General features: G+C 36.3%; 1 protein-coding gene across 26 annotated transcripts in view; it reads left to right on the top strand.

Annotated features, from left to right (window-relative positions):
* CADPS2 (calcium dependent secretion activator 2) overlaps positions 1-15,149 on the top strand; it is a 292,543-nt gene that overhangs the window by 124,377 nt on the left and 153,017 nt on the right. For all 26 annotated transcript variants that reach the window (XM_032105953.1, XM_032105977.1, XM_032105974.1 and 23 more), the window contains exon 6: positions 1,146-1,267. In XM_032105953.1, coding sequence (XP_031961844.1) covers positions 1,146-1,267 — 122 coding nt within the window. The remainder of the gene's footprint in view (positions 1-1,145; positions 1,268-15,149) is intronic.

Here is a 15,149-nt window from a genome sequence, read left to right as displayed (position 1 = left end):
TTTACTTGAATTGGAGCAAAGTGGCACATGTGCAAAGAAGTTTAATAGCAACATATTTTAGTAGTTGCTTGCTGACCTAAGAAACCAATAGCCTCTAATGAGACCAAAAGTAGTCATTACTTCTGGCACTTTTAAACAAATTAAACAAATATCGGTTTACATGTAAGGTTCAGTTGAGGACAGCATCTCTTTCTGATGGAGTACATTTTTCCCAGTTTCTTTGCATGGGCCCAAATGGACCTGGCAAGAAAAGCAGCTTTTCCAAAGAAAGCAGGGGAACCTGACTGTCTTCTCAAGTCTTCTAAATTAGAAACATCTGAAATGCAAAAATTCCAGTAAGTTCACACTGTGACAAGATTTATAAAAGGCAGAGAGCATTTAAAGTAGAGCTGCATTTGGCTTTTCTGAGCTAATGCAGAGTAGTCTAGAGGAGGTGAAAATCTATTGGATCTGCCAAGCTCGTAATTTCCCCGGTGAGGAAAACTTTCAGGGCACAGCTGGTAGCGGTGACTTTTTCTTTTTCTCTTCTCCCCCTTCCCCATATGCATACTGAACCTGACTGCAAGTACTGCACTGGGAGAAGGAAAAGATGTGCATAGTGAGGTCAGAAAATTACAGGAGCTGATACCAGTGCTCTGACCTGCCTCTTGCTCAGCACAACAAAAAATCCCTTCTGAGGTTCAAGGGTTGCAACCTCCAGGGACACAGCACCATAATTTGCCTTTCTAGATATGGTCAGTGTACTTACTTGTTTACATTCAGACTTAGTAACCTATTTCTTCTATAAATATTCACTTAGATAACTGATTAAAATATACGTTTTCTCATGTATAAAGATTTAGAATTATATTCAGACATTAGCCTCAAATTCTACTATTGGCATTTAAATTATGATTGGAGTGAGTTTTTGGTCACTGTCCAAGTGAAAACAAAGCAAAAATTTCAATTCCTTCCAGATGTTGTTGAAAGTGGAAAAAGAAGATAAATTCAAAACTACCCTCTGTCTGTTAAGATTTGAGTGAGTGCACTTTGGGACTTTGGGGATTTTTCCTTTTCTATTTTTTTACCTTCATGGAACTTAGTACTACAGTAACTGTGCTGTGTGATTTTTTCTGAAGGATAAACTATTTGCTTCTTTTCCTCAGATTGTTATAATGGAGGTACAAGGTTTAAAATCAGTCGCTCCCAATCGGATTGTCTACTGCACCATGGAAGTGGAAGGGGGCGAGAAGCTTCAGACGGACCAAGCAGAAGCTTCCAGGCCACAGTAAGCCACTCTGCTCTTGCTGCATCAGTATCTCTTTTCTGTCATGGGAGAACTTGTCTGATTTTCCTTACAATTTTTACAATTAGCTTAGTGCTAGGTTGTGTGAATTTTTTCCTAAGTAGTTATCTTGAATTCTCTCTGAACAGTTAAAATACAAATAATAGTTATTTAGGGTAAAGTAAGTACAAAGTGTGGATGCTGTCCAAATGAAAGCCATTGAATGTATGGGTGAGGAAAAGAACTAGAGACTGCATTCTCCAAAAATACAAACCTCTTGATAGATGTTAGCCTGAGGTGATTTTATGTATTCTAGGTTAATGTGCAGGTGGCCTTGTGGAGTGCAACTTGTACAACCTGAGGGAAATCAATACTCAGTAATCAGTCTTGACAAAGCTTGATCACCTGCTGAGCCTATTTCATTTTAAATTATAGGATCCACTTCTTTCAATTAATTTTTGATGGGGCGGTTAGCAAACTGACTTGGAGGGGGATAACATCATGCCGTCTGTAGTTGAACCAGTTAGTGTAGCCGAGAGTAAGAAATTAAATTGGTTGATTTGTTTGACCTACACGCTGTCTTCAGACACTTTTCACTCTGTTAAAATGTCATTTGGAATCTTTTGTAGATAACTTTCCAGACAGAATGTTGGGGTTTTACTGGCACCACAGTGTGCCTTGTGAAAGACAATTTGAAAGTTACTGTTGTTACAATATGTCATAAAATATCTTCTATGGAATTGGTATGGTAGTTTCTCTTCCATTTGGACCACAAAGACTGAATTTTTTTAGGCAAAATTAGAAGCACAATTTTATCTGTCTCTTCTATGGTTGGGAGTAGAAGGAGATATAATTTGGTGGACTTCCTTCTAGCTGCAGCAAATTTCCTTGGCAAGTAAGCCAGGAGCATATTCCAACAGCTTTGCGGAACACTTAAGTATGTGGGACAAGATGTGAAATTCATTTGTCATGGTCCCTGGCTGTGTTCCTTCTCCAGGGTATGGGAATGCTTATTCCCATTTCCATGTACTACGTGAGGGCCTTCTAAAAGGAACGACAATGCAAAAGACACCCAGATTTACACATTGAAGCAAGGTCGTAAATGGGTATTCAACATCATCTGCTTGTTTCTTGACCTTGTGGGATGTTTTCTGGTGGCTCAGGGTCCCCTGAGACCCACAAGGCTTATTCATGGAGGGCACATCTCCAAACTGTCTTTTGTCTTCAAACCCGGAGTTGCTCTCATATTGTTCCCTGCAACATGTGCCTACAGCCTTTGCCGGCTGACACAGCCAAGGTTTTTGTTTCTTCTGATGGTGTATTGCTCTTTTTCCTCACCCTTGAACTTGTTAGGGTCTGTTTTAAACACTTGGTTAACCTCTGATATCACTGGTATGAGTATTTAAATTACCTAGAATGCACAAGTTTTTGAATTTTGGGCATGTTTATCTTCCTTTCAGAGAACAGTCTGTGGATGTTAAGGGTTTTGTTTTCCCTAGCTATTTCCAGATATGTTGAACAAAACATGAGAGGGATGGTTCACGATCAGTTCATGGCTTGCTTACTTACTTCATACTGCAGGTTAAGGTAAAGGCTGTAGAATCAATCAGAAGTGTATAGATGCATCAAGTAAAAGTTACAGATTAACTGATTTTCCTACTTGTAAAAGTAGAAGCTTTGGGAAAGGGAAGTTCCAGGAAAGATGGAGTCAATACAAGAACAACTGAAATGTTTGTAGGAAAAGGTGTAATGTTGGGACCTGCTCCAAGCTTGTAAACTGAGTTCATGAACTTCAGGCTCAAAAGGTATGAGTTGATTGAATATGAAAGACAGATTATGGGATATTCCATCTAAGTGATGTTGTACAAACTTATATGGATTTGTTTGGAAAAAATTATGCATCTTTAGAAGGTGGATTTTTGAGAGGTGCCCTGAACTGTACTCTGGAGGCGCAGGAATGGGAGTTACTGGTGCTGTTGACCTGCTGTCCTGTAAAACAGTGTAACTTAAAGGGGCAAGGATTTTAGTGCTCTGAAAAGTATCTAGTTCTTGTGCTCCTCTGAGTTGTGCTGTTTTCCATTTCTGGCAAGAGTGATTATGAGACATTGGCATGCAGTATGATTATGAGCATTTAGAGACACAGCTCTTGAGCACAGATAGAGATATCGTTTGAGGCAATGGGGAGGATATTAAATTAGACAAGCATGAAATTAGCAAATTATGAGCAAACAGTAAGAAGATGGAGAAAGCTGCCTATGGAATGGGACATGCTTTCTTCCATAGTTTAGTTTTTCTGTTAGAGGCAAACCAGGTTTTCTTGGCAGTAGCGATATTGCTTTTATTGATTGGTGGCAGAGGCAACTAAGTGGGCTTAGCAGAGTTTAATCAGAAATTAAGCTGGTGGAAGAGCGCTGGTGGGCAAGCACAGCCAGACCATCTCTTTTCTGATACAGAAAAAACAGCTGTCAGATGCCCGGGGCTACTGCCTGCCTGCTTTGCCTGCTGCTGGAGCTGTCTTCTTACTTGTATAATTTTTAGTGCTCTCTTTCTGATACGAAGGAAAAGTATCAGTGAGGCTGGAGGAGATCATAACTTCAGATTTTATGTAGGATGTGCAGCTAGAAAAGGGTACCAAAGCTCACATACTAAGCATAGAATGAGACAGTGATGAAAAGTGAATGATTACCACCAGCCTGCTGTGGGAGACTGCTGTCAGGAGCTCCAAATCATGTGCTTGTCACACACATTTTTCTGTAGTCAGTTTATCATTTTGAACTGGTAGCTACATTTGTGAAAAAAAGCAGTATAAAGAATTATTTATGCCTATTTTTTTCATCTGTGAAACATCAGTGTATGCAGTGCAATGCTAGTACTCAGAAAATTCAAAAGCTTTGACAGGGGAAAGGAGAAAATGAGATACTCAGATGAATGTTTCAAAATGCCACTGCAAGCCAGTGCGATCTTAGAGGAGAGATTAATGGAAACATGAGCCAAGTGAATACTTAATTCACAATTTAACCACTATTCCAAAATGCTGAATATTTTCTCAGTTATTTTTATAAATGTATGGAAGTATTCCTCTAAATCCCTGAGTGCCACCATAAGAGTAATAAGAAAATTAGAAGCAATATTCTTTCTTAAAGGGAAGATGCCTGATTCAAGTCCCTGGAAGGAGAGCACAGTTTTGATCAGTAATAAATATTTTCTGGTTTGTTAATGCATTTAACCCCTGCTTTCTCTCTTGTTGAATAATAACTTTGTGAGTTTATGTTTAAGTGCTTCATTCTCTTCTTTAGCAAGCTAAATGAAGTACTGCTTATATGTATCTTACTGAGTAACTAATGATCATTCTAAAATGCAAATGCTATAGAATAATGCAGTTTTACTGAGCTTATGTCTTGGACAGTTTTACAAACAGATGAGTTACACAGCTTCACACGCAAACCCTATAAAATTTTTATAACTGCCTGAAGTATTTCTCCATTCCTTCCAACTGTTTCCTGCCTTTTAGCCATGCTGACAATCCCTCCAACATAGCCTGTGACCTTTTCTACCAGAGATCAGTAAGCAGAGCCCTCAGAGGGCCCTTTTAGTTGTGTGAAGCTTTTCATAACTTTGTTGCCGTGATGCCACAGGGGGCCATCTGCAAAAATCCAGTGCTAATTTCATTTTTCAAACGTTACTGAAGTAGCCTTGTTTTTAGTCTTGTGAAGCCTAGCATCCACAATTTTTTCTTACTGATTTTTATTCATTCTGAATATTAAATAATGTGATTTCTTGAAAGTGTCATGTTTTAGGCATGAATAATCATGCCTAAAAATAAAAAATGGGAACATGCTGTCATTTAGTACTACACATGACATTCTCTTGTGACATACAATAGGAAAAGATCATATCTTGATGCTGAGAAAACTTTTAATAGAGACAGGATATTCTTCATGTGAACAAAACAAATAAGATGATCATATTTTACTGCCAGTGGTTGCAGAATCCTGTTAAAAGGGTTATTATATGTTAGAAGTATGTGAAGAATGTATGATTAAATGTGACTAGAGGAGGCAGGGAACCTGGGTCAGTGCTGCACAAATGGAGTAAATGCTGCTCACATTATTTTTATGCCATATTCTACCATCATTAATTCCATAAAGTATTTGAAGTATGAGAACTTGTAGATACATTAAGTGAGGCTTGCATAGCAAAACTTCCATAGAGCAGTTTTTAAAAAAAGGAAAAAAAGGGCCTAATTTCTACAATTTAAAACTTTCATAAATGACATGTTCGCCCATGAAAAAAATAGTAGTTTTTTAATAGGATGTTTTAAGGATGTGGTCTAAGACAGCATTTCTGAAGGGAGAAAGTATGATAACATTTATAATATGACAGTCACGTTCCAAACATCAGAAAGTTTTCTTTCTTCATCTTCATCATAGTTCCTGCAACTGTCTAATCTTTTATTTTTGATTAAGGGAAACAAGGGGATAGTAACACTTAAAGCTGTCACCTAACTTGTGGTTGACAACACAGATGTACAGTGTGTAAGGAAAGCACACCTAATCTTCTTTTCCCATGTGCTGCTGCTCTCTGTCCGATAGATCTGCATAAATGAAGTTTGTTTCATTCAGTAATGCTTTAAATATACTGCTGGTTTTCTGAAGTCATTCCTCATATTGCTTTCCTGTGTAGGAATTCATGTTCTTGCTTTTGCACAAGGGAAAAGGTAGAATGAAAAAGTTGTACCTGCCTCATATTGCTTTGATTCTTAAATAGAAAATGAGAGAATATACACACAGGAAGAAAGGAGGGACAGAAACACAAGTTTTGGCTGATCAGAGAGGCAATAATCAAGCTCATCTGTTTCTGGCAAGCTGACTAACTCTCCTTACATTTTGGGGTTTTTTTCTGTTCTTTGTCTGGGTGCCTTTTTTATTGAAATGAATATATTTACACATGGGAATTTTTATATGGGGATAATGAGACTGTATTTTCATGGTGCCTGATTTAACTGTGCTGAGCTTGCTGTTCATATGCTTCTTATTGTATCTTCTGAGGATAAATTCTCTTTAGGATTTAGCTTCTTGATCAGGGTCTTTTACTTTCACCTGTTCTTTTAACTGTTACCTTTGAAAGATTTTTGCTTGAAGCTAGGTGTAGCAAAATCTGGTGTTGATCTCACAGAGGATAACAAAGTAGTTCTTCCTACTTTTGGCATACAGAGTTATTTTCTTTAAGACATAAATACATTTTAGACAACATGTACAAAAACAAGGTTATATGTTAGAGATCCTCTGTGTATTTTTATGAGGATCATTTCACAGGCTAAAGCTTGAGAGACATAATTATGTTGATGTACACAATGCTGAAAACTTGGTCAAGATGAGCATGATCCTTTAATAGTATTTTGTAATTTTAGGGCGACAACTGGGTATCATGACAGGAAACTAAGTGTGTCTGCTTTCATGAACAAGGCTTGACTGAGTTGTGTTATCATTTTCTCTGAGATTCATCTTTATTTCTCTAAAGGATAAATTCCATCATGGTGTTCATCTCGTCATATGTCAGTATGTGTTTCTTTTTGGAGCAATTCACAAAATAGGGTGGAAGAAACTATCTTTCAAAAAATTGGGTGCTGTGATTAAATACCATATATGTTGATTATCCAGCTGTTAAGAGGCAAAAAAAGAAATTAACAGTAGGAAATGATCTGATGTTTCCTTGGTTCTGCAAAGAAAATGATGGAGAAGAAAAAGAATATGCATTTATCCCAGCCTATGTTCTGGATTAATGATGGAAGAGTTTCACAGAAGAAATACGAATTCAGCTGAAAATACACTTGATAGTTTTATTCACTTGGTGCCTTGGTGCTATGTTCTGTCATTGATTACTATTTTATATTGTCTAAGAAATTTTTCATCTCTTATTGCAGAGAAATACGAATTTCATACCGAGTCTTAATATTAAAAGACATTTGAAACTCCACTGGATAATAACCTGAGCAACCTAACTTTAACTGTTCTTGCTCTGCACAGGGTTTGAACTAGATGACCTCCAGAGGTTCCTTTCAGCCTAAATTTTATGGTGATTCTATGATTAGCTCCCAAAATATTCTAAGTCTAAGGGACTTGTGAAAGCCACTACTGTTAGAAGGGAATATTCAGTTTTCAGATAAAGAAGCGTAGCATGGAAGAAATTGGGATGAAAGGAGATAATTAAGGCTGGTTGTATTCCCTGCTCTATTTGGATAGTTAACAATGAACATAATCCTTATGTCACCAAGGCATATGTTAAGGTATAAAATATATATATACCCTATATAATACATATATAGAGAGTATTAACCCTCCTCATCTAGTGGCACCACTGTAAAGAATAGCTGCATATCTGTCTTCTTTTAAAATGTAGTATTACATTACATGTCTCCTGCAAGACTGAAACCAGTTTTATTTCACAGTGCATTTTGGAAGTCTTTGGGTTTGAAGATGCGTGTCCCACCCATGCCTTTCACTATAACAATCAGAGCTTGGAGGAAGACTGGTTACACACTGCTTAATGCACAAGTTGTATCTGTTTCCATGCTCATTCCCACCTGATCCACAACAAATGCAATATCTTGCAGACAGATACAACACTGTGCTAAAGCATATACAGATGTGTGATCCAGCTTAAAACTGGAAGCCATTTGGCTATGAATAACATGGTGGAGCCAAAGCTAATTAAATCTTGCTTATAAGCAAAACAGTTTTGATCAGGCTAAGCCTTATTCTAATATAGCTACCTGGCCTCTGGCTGGGTCAAGCTGAAGGCAAAGGCAGCCTGTAAAGTATCTTCTAGAGGGATGTGGTCTGTCTGTCAAATAAAAGGTGGGGTTGAGAAGCATTACCTCAAATTTTACCTCCAATCTCCTCCTGGAATATTTTGGTAGAGTGAATTTGAAATTTGTGTTTCAGAGTGGTTTGCACCTGTCTTATCTTTGAGAGGCTTAATTACTGTTTGTGGGCAATAGTTGGCATGAGAAAATTCCTTTGGATTCTTCTTAAATTTTGATATGACCTAAACGCCCTATTTTGCATTTTAAAAGTACCCTATTCTTTTATCTTGGTTTGAAGAGACCTTTCAAAGATTTGCTTATTATATGTCTTGTAAGCAATATGACACAGGTACATTCAAAGTAATTGCTAAAAATTTTGCTAGATATAGTGTTTGAATTGGAACAAATTTTACAGCCTAATTTAATTTAGGTTTGTTTTTTGGGTAAAGATAAATCTTGAAAAAAAGGATTTGAAAGAAAGAAGTTTCTGCTTTTGAGTCCTGTTCAGGCTAAGGATACTTTATACATCCCAAGTGCTCATGACATTCAGAAAGCTGTTTTTCACCCCACTATGGGCACTCTTCTTTGCTGTCACTTTGTTAGCATGTTCATTGATTCTCAGAAGTGTCAAGAGGTCCAGTACTTTCAGAATACAGAATAGTCCACTGAACAGATGAAGAAAATATATTTAGAGATCCTGAAATTTCTTAATAACTACACATCATTTAAGGTGTGAGTCTGCAGGTTAGTGTGCCTCTTTGAAAGCAATACCAGCAAGTTGAGAGTAGGAGGACAGCAAAAACAAAGGCGGGGTAGTGTGGAAAGCTGATAAGAGCAGTAGGACTCAGAGCAGTAAAAGGAGTTTCAGAATAAAACACACCTACTGGTCGTATGCCGGCTATAATACTGATGTTTTCTGATTTGATTCCTGGCTCTTCCCTGATAGACCCTGCGGGCTCAGATAGGTCAGTGGTTTGTGATTAATTTTCCCCCATCTTTAGACTGACATGACAGCATATACCTGCTTATTCAAAGTACAATGAGTTTATCAATGTTTGTACAAGGTTTTTGAAGGTTTAAAGTGCCACAGAAATACAAAGTAACATGAAGAAATAGGGGTTACAACTTTTAACAGTGTTGTGATGGATTCATAATTATCTTTTTCAAGGAAAAAGTGAAATAAATATGCATATAGAAATTTCGAGAGCATAAATGACCATGTCTTGCCTTTGTGTCCATCACCAGTCTCTAGGTGGGTTTGAACCTTGGAGGTAATGCCTCTCATGAATTGTTCACTTAATATGTATCAGTGGTTGCCATCACCTGGTAGTGTGTCAGTCTAGATACATACCCATGAAAATTTTCACCCTGGCTTGTCTTGGTTGCCTGTATTGAAAGTGAGATGTGAAAGCAAGACTAATAATTTATTCATACTGTTTTATGTTTGTAATGACATTACTTGTCATAATAGCATTCTGTACTGTTAGAGTGCACTTTTCTCCTTTTCAGTGTAGGAAGCCTAAATGAGTGTTTTTACTTAGTTGCTTATTACGCACTGAACCCCTCTTCTGGTTTGCCTTTCTGGTTTCTATGAGATACCTTTTTGTTTTAAAGGAAAACTGCTCAGAGTTTTGTAGTGGTTTTTTTACAAGTAATTTTTTTCATGTATTAATAGTTTTTTATGCTTAAAAATAAATACATGGTTGTCTGTAGATCATTGTTACCTCTGAGATAAATAGTAATTTTGAGCTCTGTTAATTCCTTTATTTAAAACAGTTGTTATTTTACCAAAAGCAAATCCTGAAAAAATGTGCATATTATCAGATTATTCTTTTTTTCCTGTCATATTAGTCTAGTTGTATAAAGGAGCTTTACAATATAGCATATCGATCAAAACACTGTATCCTTGCTGTTGCCGAAGTAAGGATACAATTTGGAGCTTTCTGTTCCTTGAGAAAAAAGTTCCAAGAAGGGATTCCTGTTGTTCTGTAACAGTCACCCTAAAACCCCTTAATTTTGCTGCTGAATCCACAGAAAAAGAAAAAATTACCCAAACCTTTTTTTTTTTTTTGAGTGACTATGCTAGATAGTGACTCAACAATGAGTTCAGAAATTACATGGTGGTCTGCTTAGTGTGTGCAGCTACAGGTGCTGAACACAAATTTCCTGTAAGGGAAGTGCTGAAGAGATGGTTTGTTAGTCTGCATTTCAAACCATTAGTGTGTCGGCTCTAAAGTTCCCATATAGACAGAAATAAATGATAAATGGTAAAACACAATAGTGTAGACTTGGCTTAGGTGGACTCAAAGGTGACCTTTAAAGGTCATTGCATGACTTTTCCATGCATATACCAAGACTTACCTTTTTTCTGTACTTTCCCTTCCTCCTGTCACTCATCTCTGTAGAACAAATTATTTTTCCCTTTCTATATTTTGTAGCTTTAGGAATGTTTTGATGGGAATCTCAGGGACCATTGTCATGCTCTTTCAATAGCTGACAGCCCATTATATCAGTGTTTCTTTGATAGGGATTGTGAAACAATGCATTTGTAATTCTCAAGATTTGCACATAAAATGGTGGAATCACAGTAACACAGGGAAGAAGAGAGTCAAGAAAGATTAGCTGAGATCAGTGATGAAAGACCAAGACACAAAACCAACCTCATGGTTCAGTTTGCCTGAGCATGGGATTTGTCTGTGCTTCTACTGTGAAAGGATGTTATGATTTGTTTAGAACTTCCTTTATGCTTTGCTTTTCAGTTGCAGTTTAATGTGCTTGCTCTGAGCGAGGAAATTATGCTCTTCGTTCTTCCATTAAAATAAATGAGTAATTCTAAAATAGAGAAATAAAAAAATATTTCCCAAGGAAAACATTTACAATGCAAATGCATTATAAGCATTATAGAAAGGTACAAGCATACAAGCTCTTTCCCTTGTGATTCTAAACTTTAATTCCAGATCTCACTGATGTACTGGAGAATGCACACATAAATAAATTAATATATATATATATGTATAAATAGTGGTTGTAATGTTGCATATAAGGAGTAATCTCTACCCTATCAAATCCTTAGTGTTGCATAATAAACTTCTGTTGCATGTGCAGTAACTTGCAACATCCCTTTTCAAAGGAAGAAGCTGCAATGTTCATATTATTTGGTACAGTGGTCAAAAGAAAAAATAAACATGCTTTTGGGTTGTATGAGATGTCTGTTAGAGTTAAATCTATGTTTTCTAGTGTAGCATCCTGGTGTCAATCATTAACAAATGGCTGGGTATTTTTGTGCTCCTAAGAGAAAATGAAATGTTTATGATATTTTTCCAAGTATCAGTGGGGAAGAACTAGTAGCAATTAGCACCAACTAATACTCTCTTCAGGAGTCTCAGTAAAACCACCATAATCAAATAAGTATGGATTTAACTCTACTTTTGTTTGGCTGAGTGGAGCCTCCTCGTCAAATTATAGATTTATTGTCAGATTGGTGTGGGGTGACTTGCACTGCTGGTACAGCACCTGGCTCGTGGTCTCACATTTTCTCTCTCTCTGTATCCGTGCAGTTGGATGTAGTGATATGCAACACTTCATGAATTCCACATTCACACAATCCTTCACTAATAACAGAAGGTTTGTCAGACATGGGTTTGAAGTATTTTAATGCATCAGTGTAGTTGGATGTGTCAGGAGGTGCTGAACCTCCTCTGTCCTTTAGTTTCCTGGCCTTTCATCTCACAACTTGCATTGTGAGTATGGTTTCTACTCTGAGGGTTATAAATACCTGGTTTTGTACAGTTAAAAGTTTGTTTCTAAACAAAGTAGAAACAGCAGAGTTGGTATCTTGAAATAGTTGAAACACAAAGATATTGCAGAGACCTCAACATTGTATTTCCAGTCCATCTCCAAGATGTGCAAAGATGAAGTGCTGGTAAATCTCTTACTCCTGTGGAGCAGTAAGATGCCTAACAAACTGGCTTGGGTGAGTCTTCCTGCTCATTCCAGCTCATGTCCACATCCCTGTTTGGATAGCAAATAAGAAAACTCTTCCAGAAGGCCTCTTAAGATAGTTTAATTAATAGTTAAGAAACACGTTGCAGTTATGAAGAAGACTTAAGAATCAAACCCAGAAAGATGGCACCAAGGAAACCAATACACTCTGGTAGTGGTTTCAAAAATGAGGTTTCCTTATTGCTGAGGACAAAAAATGGTGTAAAAATTCTGTAGAGTTAATATTTTATCAGAAATAAAGTATTCCAATAATAAGGGCTAAAATAAAAGTCTGGATCTTCGCTTAGAATAATAAATTTTATTACATTCGCTCCCATGATCTCATTAAAAAAGTTTTGACTAACAGATACCATAAGTTGAATGAAACCCGAGAGAAATTTGCTGCTGTTTCCAGTGTATGAAATGTGTTCCAAACTGAAGTAGAAAAATAAATTCACTTAGAGGGGTTTCTGTGACACAATGATAAATCTTTAGCTGAAATAAACATTCACCTTCTTCCTGGAAGTAGGTACTTTTGCAGTGAAGGGAAATAAACTTTGGCAATTGATTTTATTACTAATTACTGTATCAGCCCACATACCTCTGACAGCAGCAGAGAAATATGGTGAAAAGACTGTGGCTTGTGGTTAAAGATGAACAAACATCAAATCACTGCAGTTTCTATAGTAAAGAGAATGAGTAGGTAAAAGCAGAAAAATTATGTAAACAAAGGAAAATTATATGGCAAAATGAGAGCCTGAAGAGGCAAAATTAGGGGTTTTTTTCAGACTTAAATTTGGTAGCTTTAGAGGTGTCCATTATGCTACATGGGCTGCCGTTGACAGTGCTGTGAGGACACTGCAGCAGTTAGTGCTGAAGTTATTGTTACTTTTTCTAGCAAGATTTAAAAAAACAAACAAACAAACAACCATGCTATAATGGTAGTTATTTAGCTTAATATAAATATTGCATGGATCCATACTTGTTTTGTCTAAAATTTTGCACTTCCCGTCTGGACACTTTCAGCACCAAAATTTTTCACATTAACAAAAGTCATTGGACCAATACTCAAAAATCAATGGCTCCTCCAAAGGTGTGGAGGTGATTTATTTTTTGTTTCCATTGCTTGCATACGTTTGATAGTTAAAACATATGCTATTACAAATATGAAGCATTGCATTTTTCTTTGTAGTTAAGTTTTACTAAAAATATACTGTTTGTAAATAACAATTTCAGAAGATAGATGAATTAGTTTGCATGTTCTTCCTTCTCATCCTTCCTTCCATCCTTCCTTCAAGAGCTCCGTAGCAAAGCAAGCTTTAAATAAATTATCTGCAATATACTTTGACTCAATATCAAAATGGCACAAAGGAATTGCGTCTCTTTTCACAGAAAACCAGGTTTCGACCTACAGGTTCACCTGCATGAAAAGTAAAAGTCAGCTGTAAGATTTATTTTCATGCAGAAAATATTTCAGTTATTGATGTTGAAAGTTAAAATATAAAGAAGAGCAACTTTTCTTTATTTGGCATTCATGTTCTGGAGACCACATTGTCGGTTCCTATTTAATACAGAAAGTAGTTTGATTAAACAATTTAAAAGTTTTTGTCTTACGAACTAATGTGAACAATCTTTTGTATATTGGTTGACTTCAATGTCTGTGGTTCAGAAACAAAAACATTTCTGGGAAGTACTGTATTTTCTGTAGAAAAAATATCAGATTGCAACTCCAAACTTAAAAGAAAAACATCAATTTGTCTGACCTATACCTAGCAGCTTAGCTGCTAAATTTAAAGGAGTTGTTCTGCTAAAATATACACTCCAGAGAGATTAAGCAAATGTGAGAACCAGAAATATTAATGCTTTAATCGGTGTCAAAAAATGCATTTGACAGACTACAAATGTGTTTTGGAAGAAAAATAATTAAATTTTTGAGAAAAAAAGTGGATGTAATTGTACTAGCATATAAAATCTATAAGTTGAAAAAGAAATTGCAGTAATGGTGATCAAGATTCGCATCATGATAATTACGGTATTGATTCCATGAATTACTAGGTAATTAAAATCCACCATTAAACTCACCAGCTCTTTGAACAGGTATATAGATCTAGAATAAATACCCAAAAGTATGGAAAAAATTGATGGAATTTTACAGTGGAAATAAGAAGTGATTCAGTAAAATCTTATTTATTGGATAGGAAGGCTATATTTACAATCTTGTCATTATAGGTAAGATTGATCTAATTTAATTACGCAGTTCTTAGTCACAGATGATGATGGGACAATACCTTATTCAAAGTTATTGTTTGCATGTACATTGTAATAAATTTTAAATTGATCTGTATGCTGAAAATCTGATGTCATTTTTTATCGTCTCAAATACAGAAGCTGAAAGTGTGATATCCATTTAAATGGAATTTGGTTGAAATGAAGTATTATTCATAAACAGGAAGAATAAACAAATCATTGATTTGTTGACTGGAGTCGTACTAGGTGTCATAAAAGAAATAGCCAGGGGAGAAAATAAAGTTGAAATCTGTCAGATCTTGAGCACCTATATAATTTCAGAACAGTAAAGAATATTTCAAAATAGGCTGGCTTGTGTACACCTGCACGCTTTATTCGTTCTATCCCTTATTTTGGGCCGTCCTTAATAAATGCTGAGTTCCTGGTATCTTGTTACATTCATGGCACAACCTTTACAGATCAGAATTTTATTTCTAACAGAACTGAAGTTTATTAGGAGGTGATGACAGTGCAAACTACAGCCAGAAAGGCCATTCTTATTGTTACACCTCATTTCATACCGACAAAATGAAAAATTCAAATTGCAAATTGTTATTAGCATGAACATTCATATGGGTTAGACTACAGGTGGGAGTTTTGATTAGGCTGTCATTTCTGACTTCTGCTTCAGTTGTTGCCTGATGTATTAATAGTATGCATGATACCATTATGTGCTTTTAAATGTACAGCATGTAGATGAACTCAATCTATCTAGATAAACTCAATTTGTCTGGATTATTGGTCTCTTATGTTCTTTCTTGGAAGGAGCAAACTAAAATGAACATGATACCACTATTTTGGCTGCTGGTTTCA

The sequence above is a fragment of the Corvus moneduloides genome, chromosome 4 (assembly GCF_009650955.1).
Source record: "Corvus moneduloides isolate bCorMon1 chromosome 4, bCorMon1.pri, whole genome shotgun sequence".
NCBI lineage: Eukaryota > Metazoa > Chordata > Aves > Passeriformes > Corvidae > Corvus > Corvus moneduloides.
The sequence above is the reverse complement of the archived record's forward strand: the minus strand, read 5'-3'. Positions and strand labels throughout refer to the sequence as shown.